General features: G+C 36.8%; 1 protein-coding gene across 3 annotated transcripts in view; it reads left to right on the top strand.

Moving 5' to 3' along the window:
• Positions 1 to 15,677, top strand: part of LOC137298313 (thrombospondin type-1 domain-containing protein 7A-like) — a 320,745-nt gene extending 305,068 nt beyond the window's left edge. The window contains exons 26-27 of one of the 3 annotated variants that reach the window (XM_067830516.1): positions 2,816 to 2,999; positions 12,856 to 12,954. In XM_067830516.1, coding sequence (XP_067686617.1) covers positions 2,816 to 2,999; positions 12,856 to 12,885 — 214 coding nt within the window. In that variant the 3' untranslated portion in view covers positions 12,886 to 12,954. Of the gene's footprint in view, positions 1 to 2,815; positions 6,513 to 12,855 lie in introns of those variants that run through there. The other 2 variants (XM_067830517.1, XM_067830515.1) reach the window with 2 other exon arrangements.
• The last annotated feature ends 6,253 nt before the right edge of the window (positions 15,678 to 21,930 follow it).

Here is a 21,930-nt window from a genome sequence, read left to right as displayed (position 1 = left end):
TGTCACTGATCACAGTCTACAGTGTTGTGAGTATCGGGTGAAACTGGTCATTGGTTGTCACTGATCACAGTCTACAGTGTTTTGTGTATAAGGTGATACTGGTTATAGGTTGTCACTGATCAGTGTTTTGTGTATCACGTGATACTGGTCATTGGTTGTCACTGATCACCGTCGACAGTGTTGTGAGTATCGGGTGAAACTGGTCATTGGTTGTCACTGATCACAGTCTACAGTGTTTTGTGTATTAGGTGATACTGGTTATAGGTTATCACTGATCAGTGTTTTGTGTATCACGTGAAACTGGTCATTGGTTGTCACTGATCACCGTCGACAGTGTTTTGTGTATCACATGATACTGGTCATTGGTTGTCACTGATCACAGACTACAGTGTTGTGAGTATCGGGTGAAACTGGTCATTGGTTGTCACTGATCACAGTCTACAGTGTTGTATGTATCACGTGATACTGGTCATTGGTTGTCACTGATCACAGTCTACAGTGTTGTGAGTATCGGATGAAACTGGTCATTGGTTGTCACTGATCACAGTCTACAGTGTTTTGTGTATTAGGTGATACTGGTTATAGGTTGTCACTGATCACTGATCAGTGTTTTGTGTATCACGTGAAACTGGTCATTGGTTGTCACTGATCACCGTCGACAGTGTTTTGTGTATCACATGATACTGGTCATTGGTTGTCACTGATCACAGACTACAGTGTTGTGAGTATCGGGTGAAACTGGTCATTGGTTGTCACTGATCACAGTCTACAGTGTTGTATGTATCACGTGATACTGGTCATTGGTTGTCACTGATCACAGTCTACAGTGTTGTGAGTATCGGATGAAACTGGTCATTGGTTGTCACTGATCACAGTCTACAGTGTTGTATGTATCACGTGATACTGGTCATTGGTTGTCACTCATCACAGTCTACAGTGTTGTGTGTATCACGTGATACTGGTCATTGGTTGTCACTGATCACAGTCTACAGTGTTTTGTGTATCAGGTGAAACTGGTCATTGGTTGTCACTGATCACAGTCTACAGTGTTGTGTGTATCACGTGATACTGGTCATTGGTTGTCACTGATCACCGTCGACAGTGTTGTGTGTATCAGGTGAAACTGGTCATTGGTTGTCACTGATCACCATCGACAGTGTTGTGTGTATCAGGTGAAACTGGTCATTGGTTGTCACTGATCACAGTCTACAGTGTTTTGTGTATCACGTGAAACTGGTCATTGGTTGTCACTGATCACAGTCTACAGTGTTGTGTGTATTAGGTGATACTGGTTATAGGTTGTCACTGATCACTGATCAGTGTTTTGTGTATCACGTGATACTGGTCATTGGTTGTCACTGATCACAGTCTACAGTGTTTTGTGTATCACGTGATACTGGTCATTGGTTATCACCGATCACAGTCTACAGTGTTGTGTGTATCAGGTGATGCTGGCTACAGGTTGTCACTGGTCACAGTCTACAGAGTTGTATGTATCAGGTGATACTTGTTTTGGGTTGTCACTGATCATTCTACAATGCTGTATGTTGATAATGAGATTGGCAGTCTGTGAAATTATGTTTTTCCTTATGAGGCCAGACTATTTTTCTCTCTTGTTTTATGGATTGTTGTCCTCAGAAAACAGGGAGGTTGAAGAGGGAAAAAGAAACAACAAAATCTCCAGTCAAAGTAATATTCCAAAACTAGTAGGATTTTATTTTGGGCAGTTTATGAAGTGTATATGAGGCAAAATCAATTGAAAAATATTTCTTGTAAATTTATATTTGTAGCCAATGAAAACATTTTTTTTTATCTTTTATTTTATTTGTTTTGCTGAATAAAGGGAACCATAAGACAAGAAGTATAATTGGTCAGGTGTAACGATTGATATGAGCATTCTACACATCGGTCTAACACCTATGGCAAGGTACACACACACAACAATGACATCAATAGGAAAATGTGTAGACAAGATCTTAACCTCAAGAAACTGGAATTTGGAAGGAGTGTGATATTTCTCCTAGTATTTCTCTAGATGTATACTTCAGGGGGCTATCTTATGTCTGAAAGTGACACTGTGATATTATCATAGCTTGTTGTGTATTTGTTTGCTGATTCTGTATGGTGACCTTGTTTGGTGATACTGTTAGCCATTTTGTCATAAACAGACACTTGTTGTAACATTACTGTTCAGTAAGTAATTGTTATAGGATTTGTGATTTATTACATTCATTTTCATTTTCTTTTGTTCATCTTTCCTGATTTTATTTGTCTCTGTTTTGTGTATTTCCCCACTTTGTTCTGAATGTTGAAAGTATCTACAAAAAAATAGCATATTGCTGAAAACTCTAATTTACATATAACATGGTTTGTGATGTCATGTACTCAAAATGGTGTTTGACTATTTACATTTGGGGTTTTGTATGTTCTATGAAATCATTTGGTTTATAGTTTAATGTCATTATAGGTGTTTAAGGGTTTTATATCTGCAAACAGACACCTCCATACTGTCTGTTTGAATAATGGAGCAAGTTGTGTTCTGTAATGCATGTATTTTTCTATGCAAAGAGTTCCTAGGAAAACATTATTTGACACCATGAGATTCTTGAGGCCTTGGTTATTATTGTAAAATTAGAAGACAATTTGTTCAATAATTCTTTGTGAAAACTTAAATTTTCAATCTTTAGTATCAGATCAAATAATGTTGAAGATGAATTGGGAAAAAAATCTTGAAAAGAAAGTATATTTTCAACATTCACCTCCCATTTTGTGTAAGCTTTTGTCTCAGTTTGTTTCTCTTGTTTTTGCTTTTTAGTGAGCTGTTCCGTACCGGTCCACGTCCAAGACGTCGTGATGGCAAATCCAGCCAAAATGACCTCAGAAGTTCTCAAAATATCAATGAGAAAAATGCAGAAATGGACGCTCTGTACAAGCAGTGCAACCAGTCAACAAATGACCTGAATAAAGACCTTGAGAAAGTCCCTGACCACATGCAGAATGTACGTCTGCTGCATGGAATTACAGCTGATGAACATCCAACAAGGACCTCTTGTCCTCATGTGTCGCAAAGATTTTACGCATGTTTGTTTTGTCCAAAGAATCATGAAAGTTCAGAAAATGAACTAAATCAAGCTAACCTTACTAATGAGAGCACTGAGTTGACCATACGGTCAGCATGCCTTTCAAACCGTGAACTTGATTTAGATCTACCATCCCCTGTGTTGTATTCTAACATTGGAGAGTTGCAGTTTCATTCCAGCATGTTAGATGACATAGACAGACACAATGTGCCCAGTAGGTCTTCTGTAGATCATTGGAATGAAGACAATTCCTTAACCTCACACTTTGAACATGACTCCTATGCATGCAGCCTTAATACAACTCAAAGTTTTGATCGTGAAACTAACAAATCAAGTGATTCAAAGTTGTTTGGAGATGACATTAGGCGTGATCCTAGTATAGTTAAGATGCATAGTCAGGACTCTAATGATGAAGCGGTATTGTCTTTGTATGCGTTGCCACATCGGTCCCGAGCGGCTGTGCACTCTCCAGAAGACAACCGGGAGTTAGGCGGTAACATGTTAGAACCTACCACCCACTTGTGGCACAAAAATCTTCGGCCCATGAAGCCGTTGTATGGTGCCAGAACCAGGGATGAAGTCAACTTTGATAAGAGGGAGCCTCATAGTGGACCACCTCCTCCAGTTCCTCCACGGCAGTACAGTGAAAGGAGCTCGCCCAATGGGAGTTCAGAGAGACTTGATGTGCATAGCCTCAGTGCAGGCAATATCTGTGATATGGACAGGAACTCAAGAAGAGGAGTTGCACAAAGATCATTTTGGTCACCCCCGATAAAAAATGATCGGACACATCCTGTTGATCCACGTGAATCCCAGAGTGTGAAAACAATCCCAGTGTTGAAAGTCAATGGTGAAATAACTATGGACAAGAAGGAGACAACTGTTTAGTGTGTCTGTCACACATCACATGATTCAGTTGTTACTCAGATATATACTACTCAAAGCAGTTGGAGAACACAATTTTTTCTAATTAGTATTGTATAAACAACCACAGTAATCTCTCATGCCATAGTGAGGAACCAGTCATCAATGTAAGGTCTTGAAAGAAGCCAGAAGCAACTACTGCTGTTGGCATGAAAATATGTCACATGTTCATGGTGGAGGAGATAACAAATGTTACATTGCATGGGGAGGGCAGCTAAAACTGACACAGTTCTAAGAACAGTACCTGCCTGTGATCAAATACCATCCCCTTATATGAAATAATTAGGTTTTCTATAAATTCATTTGAGCAGTAAATACGGAGGGAAGAATAGTTGCATTTAAGTATGGATAATGCAAGATTCCCAACACTAGTGAAATATCAGTAGTGTATGTGTTATGTTGCAGAAAATGTCATTTTAAAGCAAAATGGGTAGCCTAGTGGTTGAAATCCTCGTTCATTGCACTAGCGGTACAATGTTTTAGTCTCATGTCTGTCTTAGCTGAAATATTGCTGCCCAGCAGTTAACCATGACACTCCTATGCTGTTACACATTCACAGCTGATGGAAGCTTCGTGCAATGATCTTATCAAAAGACTCAATCCTACATGTGTTGAATATTTTCATATTTTCAAATTACTCAAGTTGTTGGTGAGATTAGCTGATAAACTCACTCCACAGTACTGTATATGTATGTGCTAGATTGTATGAAATTTACAAGGTCGTTATTACTTCGAGTCCACAAGTCTATACTGTAGAATGATACCATAATTGTTTTTCTTAAGAGGAAAAATTATTTGGGAAAAACATATCTAACAAGTTGGAGATTTTACAACACAGTGTATAGTTTGTATGGTGCTAATTACAAGCTTTCGTTGTCCTTGCAGTGTTGTTGGATTAATTCTTGTGTGAGTTCTAATCCAGCGTATCATTTCCCAATGCAGACTAGTGCCATTAGTTGCTGGCTTATCAGTTAAGTAAAGAATGCTTTCACTGAGACTGCCGCTGTGTTAGCTATTCAAATACCATATTGATTGTAGATGTAGTCGCGATAGTGTTACCAGTAGAACATGATTGTACATTTTATTGAAATGTTTTTGTTTGACAAATAACACCCCTACTTTTTGCTTCTCACAGTCAGTGATCTGATATACAGGTGTGGCATTCAAGGATACTAATTATATACAGTAATACTAATGTACTCATGCTGAAACAGAAACATTCTCATTTACCTACATTTATTATTGGCAAACAAATGTAGTCATGATACCAAAGATTGTGATTTTCCAATTTCCAATATTCAGTGTTATCAGAATCACTTGTATTGATACAATTAAACCAACAAGTAAATGTTCTTGGATAATTTATCACACAATTAATAACTACAGGTCACAAATGACATATTCACTAACTGTTAGATTAATTTATTGAAGTCAAAGTTCAGACAAGGTTTAACTGTTTCCTTCAACTCCACTTTTATCCCAGAATTGCTCAAAACAAATTCTATTTAATAGACAACAAATATGAATTTGATTAGAGGCTGATATCATGCAAACAAATACAGACGTGCTTACTTAGACAACAGATGTCTGTACAAGGAATGGGAAGAATGGAAGAATTACTAATTAGTGAATTGTTTAAATGGACTGTCCATGTTCCCTTCAGGAGGTGGGACCAGGATTTCTGTACCAGTAACTACCCATGAAGGTCCAGGTTAGAATATTGGCTTTCAGTAACCCATGCTTGTCGTTAGAGGTGACTAACGGGGACAGGTGGTGAAGCTCGCTGATTTGGTTGACACATGTCATCAATTCCTAATTGTGCAGATCGATGCTCATGCTGTTGGTTTCTGGATTATCTAGTCCATACTTGATTATTTACAGACCGCAGCCACATGGGTGGAATATTGCTGAGAGTAGCGTAAAACTAAACTCACTCACTGTACCAGTAGCAATGAAAATGTTTTTGAAAAAAATTATATAGGATGTCAGTACTGAAGTAGACATGATGAACGACCATACATGGGACTAAGATTATGTAGAGTTCTGTAGTTCCACGTCCATACATGGGACTAAGATTATGTATAATTCTGGAGCTCCACCTCCATACATGGGACTAAGGTTGTGTATAGTTCTGGAGCTCCACCTCCATACATGGGACTAAGGTTATGTATAGTTCTGGAGCTCCACCTCCATACATGGGACTAAGGTTATGTATAGTTCTGGAGCTCCACCTCCATACATGGGACTAAGGTTATGTATAGTTCTGGAGTTCCACCTCCATACATGGGACTAAGATTATGTATAGTTCTGGAGCTCCACCTCCATACATGGGACTAAGATTATGTATAGTTCTGTAGTTCCACGTCCATACATGGGACTAAGATTATGTATAATTCTGGAGCTCCACCTCCATACATGGGACTAAGGTTGTGTATAGTTCTGGAGCTCCACCTCCATACATGGGACTAAGATTATGTATAATTCTGGAGCTCCACCTCCATACATGGGACTAAGGTTATGTATAGTTCTGGAGCTCCACCTCCATACATGGGACTAAGATTATGTATAGTTCTGGAGCTCCACCTCCATACATGGGACTAAGGTTATGTATAGTTCTGGAGCTCCACCTCCATACATGGGACTAAGATTATGTATAGTTCTGGAGCTCCACCTCCATACATGGGACTAAGGTTATGTATAGTTCTGGAGCTCCACCTCCATACATGGGACTAAGATTATGTATAGTTCTGGAGCTCCACCTCCATACATGGGACTAAGGTTATGTATAGTTCTGGAGCTCCACCTCCATACATGGGACTAAGATTATGTATAGTTCTGGAGCTCCACCTCCATACATGGGACTAAGGTTATGTATAGTTCTGGAGCTCCACCTCCATACATGGGACTAAGATTATGTATAGTTCTGGAGCTCCACCTCCATACATGGGACTAAGGTTGTGTATAGTTCTGGAGCTCCACCTCCATACATGGGACTAAGGTTGTGTATAGTTCTGGAGCTCCACCTCCATACATGGGACTAAGGTTATGTATAGTTCTGGAGCTCCACCTCCATACATGGGACTAAGATTATGTATAGTTCTGGAGTTCCACCTCCATACATGACCAATGGTAAAACGTTGGTTTGGGATAGTGTACGTCTTCTCTTGTGTCTGATGTTTAACACCAGTCATATGAACATTGATTCTGCTACAAACAATTTCAAATTTCATTTCAAGATGGTTTAGTATTTGTGCCTGCATATCTTAAAATATGTATATATTGTTTATTCATAATTACTGGTTCATGAAGATACATGCAGTAGAAAAATCTGATCTAGGCAACATTACTTAATTGTGCAAGAGATATTCTGTTGATGTAAACATGTAAAATTTGGATGAAAGTGTTCAGGTTTTGCTATATATTGTTTGATTCTACAGAGGTAGTGTCGGCACCATCTTTGTGTGACCTACAGTGCTATCACTACCTTGACGTGCGTAGTAACCAGCTTGGCAGGGAATGATATGGACAACAATTTCTTTATTTCACATACATGGTGAATCCATCTGTCTCTTGACCATACACAGGGCAGTTGACAGGGAGAGAGAACATACTACAGTTAATGTAGGACCAGTTATAATAAGACTCTAGATGTTATCCAGATGAAAGGGAGTTTGAATGTTGAACTGAAACGAATTGTCCCATTAAACAGGGGTCCTCCCATGACAAAATGTCCCCAAACAATGCATTATTTATATAGACAAAATGACAAGAAAACAACTTAGTAATGGTTTACAATGTTCAGGATGTCTGAAAGTATGGACTGTGGACAGCATAAAAGCTGATATCTTTATATATATAAAAATGCTTTTGCCCCCAAATCACAACGTTTAGTACTAAATGTCAGTATATATTTCATCTCAGCTATGGTTGAAAGTCCCACTACTCACACATTTATGATGAGGATCAAATAACATATTGTCAATAAAAATCAATAATTAAAAGTTTTGAATCCATTAATGTCAACCCTCTACATATCTCTGTTTCTAACTCCAGCAACCTACAAAGTGACATGGAAGACACGAGAAAAGATATGTGTTCCTCTCTTGACCCTCGGGGACACTAATCCAAACTGTGCATTTGTTGTTTGCTGAGATGCTTGTCCACACATTCAAACAGGAAAATTCAAATAAATACAGAAATATAGGTAACCTAAAGGATTCAGGCTCCATGTATGTTTATGTACTCATTGCCATTTTGATGACAATGATAGTTTCTTCATTCATGCCAGCCTCTGTTCATTAGTCATGAGTGTGAAACTGTTTCTACTTTTGCTGATGCTACCAGATATAGGGAGTGAGCTGTTCTCTTTGTGTTGCAAGATTAGAAGCCAGAGGTCTATTTTCGAAGCAATCTTGACCATCTAGATCTCTTACCATCTTGGCAAGACTGGCAACCCCAGTAAATAGATAAAGCTGGAGATAACAATGCATAAAAGAATTCTCATAAATACTGAGCTATATTCTGTGATGGCCTTGACCAGGAGAGTGCAATACTCTTGGCATTATGATTGCTTCGAGAACGTAGACCAAAACTTTAATTCTTGTGTAATACATGTTCATATGAGAATTCGTAATAAAACAAAATTTCTATACGTGTTCCTTTGTCAATTGAGTGATTATTACCAGATTATATAAAACCTATGCTTAGTAACTGTCAGTTCGTTCTATATCATGTATAATAAATGTTGGATTCATCCATTGATGACACAACATGACACCATAACATGGCACAGATTTCATGTATCATATTGCAGTCTTACTCTCATGACGTATCATCTTGAACCCTTGAAGATCTGGTTAGAATTGATCTTCATTACCCCATGCTTGTCGTAAGAGGTGACTAAGGGGATCTGGTGCTTGGGCTCGCTGACTAGTTTGACACATGTCATCATTCCTAATTGCCACCGCCACATAGCTGGAACACTTCACTCATACACTGTACTGTCTTGAGACAAAGTGTCATCTTTATAATTGTAACGAGATGACACCATGCCCTGATTTCTCAAAACAAACTTCACTTAAGTTTTTACTAACATGAGAGTATTTACTCAACAAAACCTCGCAGAATGAATCCCAGAATGAACTCGATATTGAAGTCAAACACGGTAGATGAATTTGGTAGATAGATTACTTAAGCTGTTTGGGTTTTTTTTAATTTAAAAGTGCATGTGAGTTAAAGTTTCATTTGTTTCAGATTGTAAAACTCAGTTTGAAATTTGAGTAACAGCTTAAGTTCATTTTGATAAATCGGGACTTGGTGTTGAGAAAAAGAAGAGGCACTTAGCAGACACGCATGCAAAGGCAAGGTCATGTCTACCAGAATATTTATGATCCCACAGTCTGGAGCTACAGGAATACTGATCGACATAAAGGGAAAGTCTTCTATCAAACATTCTTGTGGAGAGTTTGTTTTTCAGATTCTTCAGAACCTTTTCTTCCTAACTAATGACCCAATGAGGCAGTTACACAGGTCTCTTATAATCCTTATTCAGGAATGTAAATCAGAGGTAGAGAATTCACTATTATTGAATTTTAAGGTCATTGATAATTATGCTTGAAGTTTGAGTTAACCTTGCTAAAGATCTGTTTCTAATTTGCCAATACACGCAAACAACAGCTAAGACATACTAGCAGTTGTAAAAATACTGCAGATATCTCCTCAACTCCTCTCTTGGGAACAGTATCTCAACTATTTGATATTTTGCATGTGCATGTTGTTTCCCATAACATTATCATTGTGTTTTTGTTTGTTTGTTGTTTGATGTTCAGTCAGCAATATTCCAACTGTATGATGGCAGTCTGGACTGAACAAACCCTTACCTTAAAATATATTGCTCAAATGACCAATTCATCATTTTCAGGAGTTAGTGGTCAGGGACAAGAAATGAACCAAACTCAACTAAAGCTTTTTTGTCATGTATGTTCTTGTCACAATATGGCTGCAATATTGCCAATGTAACTCACTCATTCAACTAAAGCTAAACTTTTGTATAAACTTAGTAGGTCTTTACTTATATCATTTTGTTTCAATTGTGATAAACATGCATTTAAAACAGACTGTATAATGAAGTATTATGAGGTATTATAAGGTATAAACATTCTCTCTCCCACCCTCTCTCTCATACTAGTTATTTTCTTCAATTGACATTGTACCTTTCGTTACAATTTATTGAGTTAGTTGCAAAGTACCTCCACTTTGCCAACCTTCGTTCGTATGACCTATTCACATATTTGAGACAGGACATGGAGGAATACGAACATGCCTTCAGATCTGCTGTAACAGGCCAGTTAGAATCCTCTTTGGAATAAGCTATATAAGAATTAATTCATGAAGCAAGTTTTAAATTTGAAAATCAAAGAGTTCAAGATAAATATAATATTTAGATAAGAAAGGTTTTGTTTGATGTTTTGATCCTGCATATGCTCAGTGCGATTACTTAGGCCAGACTTTATTGTAATGATGAGTGACAGCACACAATCAGTCTAGTCATAGGATTGAACAACCAGATCAATAACGTGGCCTCCCATGGCCAGCCCTGGTGGCACAGGACAAATTGTAACTGTTTTTCTGCATGGATCATTAGTTCTCATAATCATGCCTGTTGCTTCAGTACTATCAAGTGACTGAGTTCAGTTTTATGTGCACTCAGTAATATTCCAGCTTTATGGATGCCAGGACCAGACAATCCACTGATCAACAGGTATTTATTGGTTTGACTCTAACATTCAGGGCCTGCAGGTAGCAGCAGATCCTGATGGACAAACTGGCTAATTAAAGTATTGCAAACGCTGCACCCGATCCTGTTAGTTGCCTCTTGAAGATCATCTCTAACCCACATCTTCACAGTTATACACCATGAAGATGTTTCATCTTTGCTTATAAAGAAATTGTAGACCTATGTATCAAGAGGCTTCTTCACCATTATAGCAGACTAATATCTTTCAGTTCCTTTTCATACAAGCGTGCCACTAATCTCACTACATTTATATAAACTGAATACCTCAAGAAATAACATCACTTGGGGGAACAGAGTATTTATATTTTTTTAACCCTCTAAATTGGAGACTTGTTACCCCTCAGCAAATCTCACCATGAGGGCGGCTCCATGTACATTAGATAGCATGTTTACACTGGGACTTAAAAACTTCCCATATCCTTTTACTGAGGAGGTACAAACAGACCTTTCATTTTACTGATTCATGGAACATTACTCACACTTTCACCCCGTGTGTCCTTCAACTACACTTGCACAAATCTCTAATGTAAATTATAATTCCTAGAATACAGAGATAGCAAGAACAAGTCCCAGTGAAAGGCGAGCACCCTTGTGCAGACTTGCCCAGAACAAGGATAGTACAACCATGGACTTATCATTCAGTACAGACTTGGAAGCTAGCTTTTAGCATATTCACTTGGAGATCTTGTAGCAACAAAACAAAAAAATCTATCAATAGTAATGTATTCATTTTTCCAGATGTATTTTCATACTGATGTATGCTAATACTCCTATATCATACTGTGGTTCAGTAGTTTCATCCACCAACTGGAAGCTGTTCTCTGAAGTAACATTTTCTTTGCTGACCTAAACAAATAATTAAAATTATGGCAGCTTATTAGTGCAATTGCCAAACATATTCCATCTTCTACATAGATAATACATCTACACACTGAGTAGATACTTTCATCTGTGAAATCTATATACATTTAAGATGCTTTCATCTATGTAGCTGTTCCTTTCATATACATTTAAGATACATTCGTCTATGTAGGTTTTCCTTTCATATACATTTAAGATATATCCATCTATGTAGGTGTTCCTTTCATATACACTGAAGATACTTACATACATGTAGGTGTTCCTTTCATATAGCATTGATGACATGTACAAAGAAAATACATTCACCTATTTAGGTGTTCCTTTCATATTCATGTACATTGAAGATATTTATATCTACATAGATGTTCCTTCTATATACATTGAAGATACATTCAAGTACATAGACGATACATACATTTACACTGATAACAATCTATTTATGACAACATATCATGTATCAAATTATCATCTTGGTAACCATGTTTTTTTAAGCAATCAATAATGAGATTCAGGTTTGTTGTTTATAATCTCTGTCTTAATAAAGTGTCTGACTTTCAACATTGATATGTCTTTAATAAACTACTGTCAGAACGTTCAGTATAGTAAGTTTGCATTTGAAATATACCAAAGTTTGTGAAAAATAAGACAGTTGAAAAGTACACAGATGCATAAAAAAAATAAGTTAGTTGAAAAGTACACAGATGTATCATCTTTGTGGATGATGAAGTTTAGACTGTGGCACCAATATTCTTCCATAGTTCTCAGTGTTTCTTGAGACCAGCAGATGTGTAAACAAAGCAAATACAGTGAACCTCTGAACAGTGTATGAATATGAAAGTTTCCTCAACATAAATGAAAGTATCTTTTATGTGTATTATCTGCGTATATATTGAAAACATTTTCAGCTGTGGTACTAGTCTGCTGCCGTACAGAACAAATAAAAATGGCAGTTTCTTTTATTTCACCTTTGTCAAAGGAAATGAAAATGAAACAACTGTCAGATATTTGATCAATGATATTTTTCAGAGCAGAAGCCAGATGTTTTATGACTGTTTTAACACTTCCATACAATGCATTTGGATTTTTCTAACCCACTAAGCAAACCTTTAACTAGAAAAATCTGTAAAAACATCAACAGACTATATGTTCAATGGGAAAAACTTGCACAACTGATCTCAATTTTTGTGTTTGCAGCAAGAGTGTGCAGAAGGAGACGCGGTATAGATATTCATCCTATACCATGAGACGATGTAGTGCTTCCGACTCTGGGACTGCTGCTGTCAATGGGGGCAATTCGGTTTACATCAGTCGGAAGTGTCTTGCAGCCGCCACAGACAGGGTTAATTGAGAAGCATGGCAGAAGACATTGCTTTAATGGATGCTCACCTCTGCCCAGCTCATCCTAAACTGCTTGCCAATTAATTTGGTTTGGCTTTAAAACACCCTTCAGTGCAATGTGAAGAAAAACAATGAAATATTAAAGAGGATTTACACGATGTTACTCTTCCTGAAGATTTCAGCAGTGACCTGGAATACAAGTCCTGAAAATGTTCAAACAATAATCTTCCTAACAGGAAGTGCAATAAAGATGACAGATAAAGACAGTAAACCAGCTTAACATGTACTATCCATCCAGTCTTTGTGTTGACTATGTATACTCAACATACAAATTACTTCACATATCAGTCATACTGAGCATTTTTATCACTTTTAGAATGATTTAAAGGTTGTAAACATAGATGACAATATTACATCCGTTATGCTGTATTGGCCAAATTAATTGTTCACAGACTTCATTTATTTGCAATTATTTCATGAACTGTTTATTGTGTTGGTAGACATCTTGTTCTCTTGTACATTGTTCAGGAAACAGTTTACTGTGTTGCTAGACAACTAGTTTTGTTTGTAAATTGATCATGAGACACATCATATACTCAGTTATTGTTCAGATAGGGTTATGACATTTTTTCCACTGTCTGATAGTTACAATATTGTTTTGTTTTGACAGGTACATGTTCACGAAGTCCACTACATTTTGTCCATTTATGAATAAGCCATACATATCCTTGTTGTGATTGTGGATGAAGCCATGTTTACTTGTTGTCGGATGTCTTTTCTTGACAGACTGAATATATTTTTGGTCGATACAACAGTCCTACACTGAGGTCAAGAATGAACATTTGGTAAAAAGACTTCATTATTATCTTAACCTCATTGATAATATATTCTGAAAAGGACTAAGAAAGGGGATCATTAATACTTTGGGGGATGTTGTTGTGTGTTCAGTCTTCACAAGACAAAAACATCCCCTAATTATTCATGACCTTTGACCTTTATTGTTTTGTTTGTTAATTGGACATATGATGTAACAGTTAATGATATTAAGTGTATCAGTTTCAAATGGAATATTCATGTTTTAACACACTTGCACGAAAACCTATTGAGGTTCCAACACAACTGATTTCTCTTATGATGGAACCATTCAGGACAGAAATTACATGTGCATCTTGTTGAAACAAATAAAAATAAATTTAAGAGAATTTAGACAATAACTCCTGAGAGAGGAGGAATGACAGATTATGTGAGTTATATCAGTTATGTGATTCTCTAATCTTGGCTAGAGAATTACTAATTAATATAAGAAGGGAAAGATGTGTTCAATATACAATGAAACAACAACTATCAGTAGTGATTTTGGCCACAGTATTAACTTTTGTTTGAAAATTCTTCTAAATACAAAGATCATCAATGCATGAAAATAATAGTTGTAAACTTGAATAAACTGATCCACGAAAATCACAATATATTTATCAAAATATTAATTCTTAACTAACTGCTAAATTAGTCGGCTGAACTGCAGTGCACTCGTTTTGAAAAGTAAGACAAAAGTGTTGGTTTGTTCATTGTTGTTGAGGGTCAAGACATGGCTGTAACTAAATTGACATTTGCCGCCTTCTGAGCCTTGTCAAGGTTCATGGTGACAGACTTCGTGTACAGTTCATTTGGCTCAAAAGCAGACAGATGAATCACAATGTAACTAACAAAACTAACGAACATAAAATACTGAAAGAAAATTGATCATAATCAAAACACCATACCAACTCTGTCAGAATTTTGCAGAATTTGTCTGAAAATTAAAAAAGTTGTTTAACAAACTATCGTTAAAATATTGATCCAGTTCACTGCTTGTTATGAGGAAGGTGCGCTGAGAAAGGGGCAGTCATGTGTGCGAGAAAGGGTGGAGATGGCACAGCTGGGTTAATGAATCAATAACTTTGTCTGCACTTGTGCACATGCTTCTCGAACACCTGGCTGTCCCTTTCTCGTCACTCCTCCCTCGTAAGAAATAGTCAATATTTTAATGATAGATTGTTAAACACTTTATTTTTTACAACATAAATTATGCACAAACCTGACAGAGTTGGTCTGATGTTTTGATTAAGATCATCATTTCATTGAGTATTTGATGTTTATGAGTATCTTTATTGAGATTGCAATTCATCAGTCCACTTTAGAACCAAACGCAGTGTAACTGCTGATGAACAGATATACGTCTTTTTACAGCTGTATAAATCAGCCATCTCCTTGATCCTTGTCCTCAGTATGCTGCTGACTCAGCATATCAGTGTACTTGGTTGGGACTTAGATTCCATTTCTGATCATCAGCAATTTACTGGGACCAGTGATCATATCTTCTACTTGGACCCATGTATATTGATGATGAAATGGCTGTGAAAAAATTTTTTGCTTTAGTTCTGTGCAAATATCATTTCCATGTTACAATCAATATATGATAAATGAAAGACTATATACTGCTATATGGTCTCTGGATATATATCATCTTTGTTAAAAATCTGTGTACCTCTTCCCTTAATTCCCATCCCAGCCATGAGATGTATATATTTGTTTTGAAGAAAACGCACTTGTAAATTTCTCATAGCATCACCAATCATATCACTCCGTTGAAGAGCAATATGTTTCCTTCATATGTTGTCCAGATCATGAATTGTTGTATATACAGACACCTGTGTTGTCATTTTGGGTTATCTATTATATCATCTGGTGTGTGTGGTCAGGAATGAGCTCACAGAAAGTGATAGAGGTATCCATGTAACAGTATGGTGTATCAACAATGATGTTTTTCAACAACATGTAAAACATCTGGGGAAGGAAATGAGCAAGGATGTGGCAAACAACTATTGATTTAGTGGCAAAATGTCATCATTAGTTTCTGATAAAAATAGATGAATACAGGAAAGATGGTTCATGTGATCCTGTCACAGTCAGGCTGGTTAGGTCTGTCACAAACCCGAGGCCATTGCCCCTTTTAAATGCAGTTCTGACAAGGAATGGGACTTCTGCCTAGTAGAATCCACCAAATTGGTTTCAAAGAATGTGTTGGCTACACAACACTGCAGCCTTTTGCATAACCCTGGGTTTCCGAAGGGTTGGGTTCCTGGTACCAAATCTGGCACTCTCCATAAAGTCAGTCAAGAGATTGTAAGGTTTCAAATCTCTACCTCAGGAGGGAGTGGGACATCTTGGATCTTATGATGCAAGCATGAAATCTTAAAAGCAAGGCCATGCTTTTCCTAACTTTTGGTAATCAAGTTTCAGTCAAAAGGAACAGGATAATCAATGATATATATAATGTCACTTGTTTTTTCCAAAAGAGACAAGATAACATTTGTTGGTTTGGATAAATCTGATTGTCAAAACTGGCCTATTCCAAGGCATTTTATCCTTTGACACCCTGTCTGGACTGTGCCATGGATAGACCTTGGGTCAAAACCACAAAATGTGGTGCAGCAGTTGTTTAGTTCCTTGAAAAAGGATATGGCATTGTTCACACTCACTTTTGTATCACCAGTATTGAACCTTCCAGAAAATCACCACTGATGTTGAAATTGTGCCCCACAGATGGGCATGTTTACAGAAACATTGGACTACCTTGCGGGTTATCAGTGAGGTACATCTGAAGAAGATTTTAAATATTCATATGCAATTTTTGGTCACTGCTGGAACTGGTGGTTTATGCAAAAGTGCTGGACAAGTGTTGGCAGTTAATTTCACATCCTTTCTCCAACTCCAGTGCTTCTGCTGGTCACAGATGTTCTGCTCTGTCAAGTATGCACACATGGACACAGGTTTCTGACATTTCTGCTTTAATAATTTGCCATTTTCTCGTTGGGAGTTCTGATGCTTTTGGGCACTCAAGAAGTGCAAAAGAGTTGTTACATCCAAGTTATTCTGGGACAGGTTCCATGCCTCCATCTCATCGCCAGCTTTGTTTTGGATACCGAGGTAAGGCCAACTGGACTGGAGATATAACTGTTAGCCCTAACTGGGTGATATACTTACGTTCAGGGTAATACACTATATGGCATGGACCTTACATTTTGTAAAGGTTAAACACACACCAGACTCCTGTATCTCTCGTACTGTTGCATACTGTGTGACGTAAAATGATCACTATATCACATGGTTTAAGCATCAGCTTGCTCTTCAGCCTCATTATCAATTATCAAGGTCTTCATAAAATACATCAAACCGTTACACTTCAGATCTACCTCCTTGATAAGCAACACATTTCCCCCCATGTTCATAGTACTGACATCTGTCTCCCACATAAGTAAGATCATCTGACATCAGAGGTAGTAAAGTCATCAATTCAGATAAGCACAGGTAAGTACTGACTTTTGGAGAGATGGGTTTCATCTTTGAGAACCCGCTGCATCATAGCTCTTTTCTGAAATTGAGTTCGCCACAGATGTAATTACATGATGCCATTTAGAAAGTGGTCAAATGCAACATATGTCATATTTGGGATTTCACTTTCTTAGTAAAGTACAAATTCTAGTACTTTTTTGGTTGAGTTCCAAGCGGGATTCGAACCCGCACCCTCAGAGTCAGACACCTAATCGCCAGCACACAAAGTCAGCCTAGCCCGCTCAGCCACCACGACTTCCATACTAAGAAAGTGAAATCCCAAATGTGACATATGTTGTCACAGATGGACTCAAAAAAATAAACTTAAAAATATAGGTAACAAAATATATTCCATAATCACAAGAAATCTCTCTAGTAGTCCGCTGTATGATGTGGCAACACCATAAGCATGTGTTTTAGGAGTCCTATGAAGTGGGACACTTTGATTGCTAATGTGATACAACACAAAGTAGCCTGACCACAGTTCAGGGCGTTAATTTCCTTGAATGGAGACAAATACTCCAGATAATCCGGATTGGGGAGAGGAATGTGCCCAATCATTTAATATTTTTACTAATGAATCTGCCCTGAAGATTTTAAAATTCACAAAACTAAGAATTATAAACTGTTCTTAAATTAATATCATGTTCACTTTTATTTAAGTAGCATTTTTAGCATAATTATGTCACAAGAGGATTTGTTGAACATTTTATCAATAAAAATACAATCTTAAGATTGATCCTGAAAACTGGAACTCAGAAGTATTTCCGTGATTGGTTGATGGGAAGATTTCACTTGAGATGTCATTGTATGGTAGTATGTGTTCATTGTAAATAGCAACAGAGCTTTCATGTTTATGTTTTCACATCTTTATCACATATGTTGAATAATCATTGTTGGTTTGTGTATGTTAACATATACATTGAAATTATCACTCAGTTGATTTACTCTAATTAGTAGGTTAGCTCTTAATTAAAACAATATGTAAGCAAAACTTAAATATAAACATTCATTATTTTTTTATATGTTCCTATTGTGCAGTCTGTTTGGGTTGAAATTAAGGATATCATTCATATTATCACTCAAAATGAAGATTCATTTGAAACAGTGTCATTCTACCAAGACATTTTTCTTTTCAGTGGTGAGCATGTTGAAGTTCTAAGTCAGATATGTAGGATTTCAGCTAACTCATAAATCATCCTGTTTCATTAAATGCTCAGAACTGACATGTGGAAATTTATAAATCAATATCATTTGCAATAAAAGAAATATAATGTTTGACCTGAGACTTCTCTCTTGTTAAGAACAATGTTATTCAGATATAGGATCATTAATGACTGTAATAAAAAAAATCTGTGCGAGAAGCCTTACTGGTGTATTGAGTGCTGTGGATATTCCAGTGAATGATTACAGAATTTGGGGCACTAAAGTTGAGGTAGAATATGTTGAGCATGTGTAATCAAGTTACCAGAATTCTCATTTGCATAGAACATGGAACAGAACACTGTAAAATGCAGATTACAATGTAGCTCTCTAATTGAGGTACAGACAAGATGAAATGAAAGTGTTTCTATAATTTCTCCATCTTTCCTGAATGTTCTGTTTCTCATCTCACTTAGTTGGCTCGACTTGAATACGAGCTGTGGACATCATCTCATCAACATACCCACACTTGATTCCACTTTTGTGTAATATTCTGCTCTTTATTTCTGCGCAAAATGTTGTTGATTTTATTGTCTTCATTAAATCTGAAAGTCTGGTGTTAATATTTTACCCCAAATCTTATTTATCTTGTGTGATCCTTTTGAACAGAACACATGTCTTTGTAAATATTGGTAAGTAATTGAATGATGAATAAATTCATTTTGCATATGTATGTTCTATTTCTGATTGAATTATGCTGTTAAATTATACTATATCATTCACTACAGAAACTCCAAAGTACAGAGAAGAAAGACACTTGCAAACTATGAGCATATGTATGTTATGTGGGATGAAATGGCTTGAGTAAATTGGTGAAAAGTTAATTCCTTTTCAAATTCTTGTCCAATTTCAATAACAATTAAACTGCTGGACAAAGAAAGAGTATAAATCCATGTTTCACATGTGTTGATAATGAAATGAAAACATAATGGTTTTCAAATAGTAATGTCTTCAATATGGATCATAGTAGAAGTTTTCACCCATTAGGTTTTTGGGGCTATTAATGTAATGATTTTGTGACTTTTCATGGGCAGGCACTTCAAGTTAACATTCACCAGAAAATCATGGATGCCTGGATGACAAATTGTGCTGAATTACACACAATTAACACCAATCATTAAGTTACATAAACAACACTGTTTGTTGACTTCTCTTGGGTTGTTTGTTATTGCATTGTCGTCGCCAGTTACATTAGAGTCCGTTTGTCTCAAAAGCAGAGCGGTGTAGAGAAATGAACAGCCAGGTGTTCAGGAAGCATGTGCAGAAATGTCGACCAAGTTATTCATTTATTAACCTGTGCTGTGCTATCTCCCTTTCCCGCACACCTGGCTCTCCCTTTCTCTGCACTCCTCCCTCATAACAAATAGGGAACTGTGTCAATGTTTTAATGATTACAATTGTTAAACAACCTGTATATTTTTAGAAGACAAATTCTGCAAAAACCTCAGAGTTGGTATCATGTTTTGATTACTATCAGCATTTCATTGAGCATTTAATGTTTATTAGTTTTCTAGATGATTATTATTCATCAGTCTGCTTTCAAACCAAACAGACAATAATAGTGATATTATTCAGATGAAAAACTGAAATGTTCAATCAAATGTGTATAGCTTCACAGCAAGAAAGTCTATAACAAGATCAGAACACTTCAACAACAAATTCACACATTCCAATTTGAACAAAAAGTTCAAGAGCTTGTGAAAAAATAATGGACACTGAAAACTGACTGGAGTCTTGTTAAGATCATGTTGAAATAGTAAATTCAATCTTAATGTAACTTGGCTTGTTAATGCTGCTTTGTACTGTATACCTGCTATATAGTGTGTGTAAGCTTGGTGGCACAGGAATGCTGCAGTTGATGCAGGCTTTAAAAGGTCACCACCATGGTAAGGTACTGACAAACCAAGAAATATGTTCTCGGCAAACTGGGATTCAAACCCACAACATACCAAGGGACAGCACCCTGTAAAAACAGGCTTTCTGTGACTTAGGCAAGTGGGCCACCCTCCTGATATCTTGTAGCTTCAGTGAAACTGAAGTATATAAATTTTCCCAAACAACTGGTGCTTTACATCTCCAGAAATCATCTGCCAACAGAAACTAGAACCTACTTGTAGTATGTTGGAAAACACCATTCATTCAAATACATGATCAAGAAACCAAAGACTTGACTATATACACTGCCACTTTAAGGAATCAGTCCCTGCATATATGGAGAACCTATCCCTGCTGTAATTTCCTTCTTTAATCCCCTAACAACCTGTGGTCTTGAAGCATTAAACCATGACGCATACATCCATACATCCATCTTTCTAACACAAAGCGCTTTGGCTGCTTCATATCCTGTGGGAATCCCCAGACAAAACATATCCCCAGTGTTGCTATAGCCACTGGTATGAAGCTTCTAAAATTTGTCTTTCAGCATGATACAACATGATACATGAACCTCCACTTGCTGAAGACGCACAAGGTGGCATTAGGCATAAAAGACATTGATAAATCAATTGTTCAGTTTGTTGGTGAAAACAACCCAACCTCAGGCACATCAAGAAGAGCAGGCCACTGAACTACTTCAGTCTGGGCAGAATGCACGTATGGAATCCATTACTTTCAGTGTCAATGTAGCTATAATTTTCTCAGCAGAAATATTTCAAACAAAAGGCATGACTGAACAGCCAAGATGTATTGTAAATGGTAGTGGCATGAGGTTCTGACTTGGCAATTACTAGGACTATTCTTAACACTGGACAAGTGTGTAAATTTTCTTTAATTTTTTAATATTCTGAAGTGTAATGGAGGTTATATGTAAATTTTTAAAACACTATTTTGCTCAATTATATTATGTTTTTGCCATTTTCAGCGTTCCAGTACTAAAACTATACCTGATGGCTTGCTCAAGATAAAATTACTCACTGGACAAGTGTGTAAATTTTGTGTTCATTTTTTAATATTCTGAAGTGTAATGGAGGGTATGTGTAAGTTCTTAAAACGCTATTTTACTCAATTATATTTTTTTTACCATTTTCAGCATTCCCGTACTAAAAATATACTTGATGGCTTGCTCAAGATAAAATTACTTACTGGACAGTGACAGAAACAGAATAGCTATAAAGGATGCTTGCTGGATACGCTGTCCTATCAAGTGGCACTGTTAGAACTAAGACTTTAAGTTTATCCACGATGAAATGATGAATAAGTTATCCACTTGCTGTGCTATCAGGTTTGTCTGGTATAGGACAAAAGTTCAACTTCATGACGCTGACAAAACATAGTTTTGACACAAGTAGAAAAAGCATCACAAACAATTTGTACACTTGGGGCAGTAATTGATATTTTACGAGAGCTTCTCTTCCAAAC

The sequence above is a fragment of the Haliotis asinina genome, chromosome 10, assembly GCF_037392515.1.
Source record: "Haliotis asinina isolate JCU_RB_2024 chromosome 10, JCU_Hal_asi_v2, whole genome shotgun sequence".
Taxonomy (NCBI): Eukaryota; Metazoa; Mollusca; class Gastropoda; order Lepetellida; family Haliotidae; genus Haliotis; species Haliotis asinina.
Note: the sequence above shows the minus strand (reverse complement) of the source record. Positions and strands in the feature narration are given on the sequence as shown.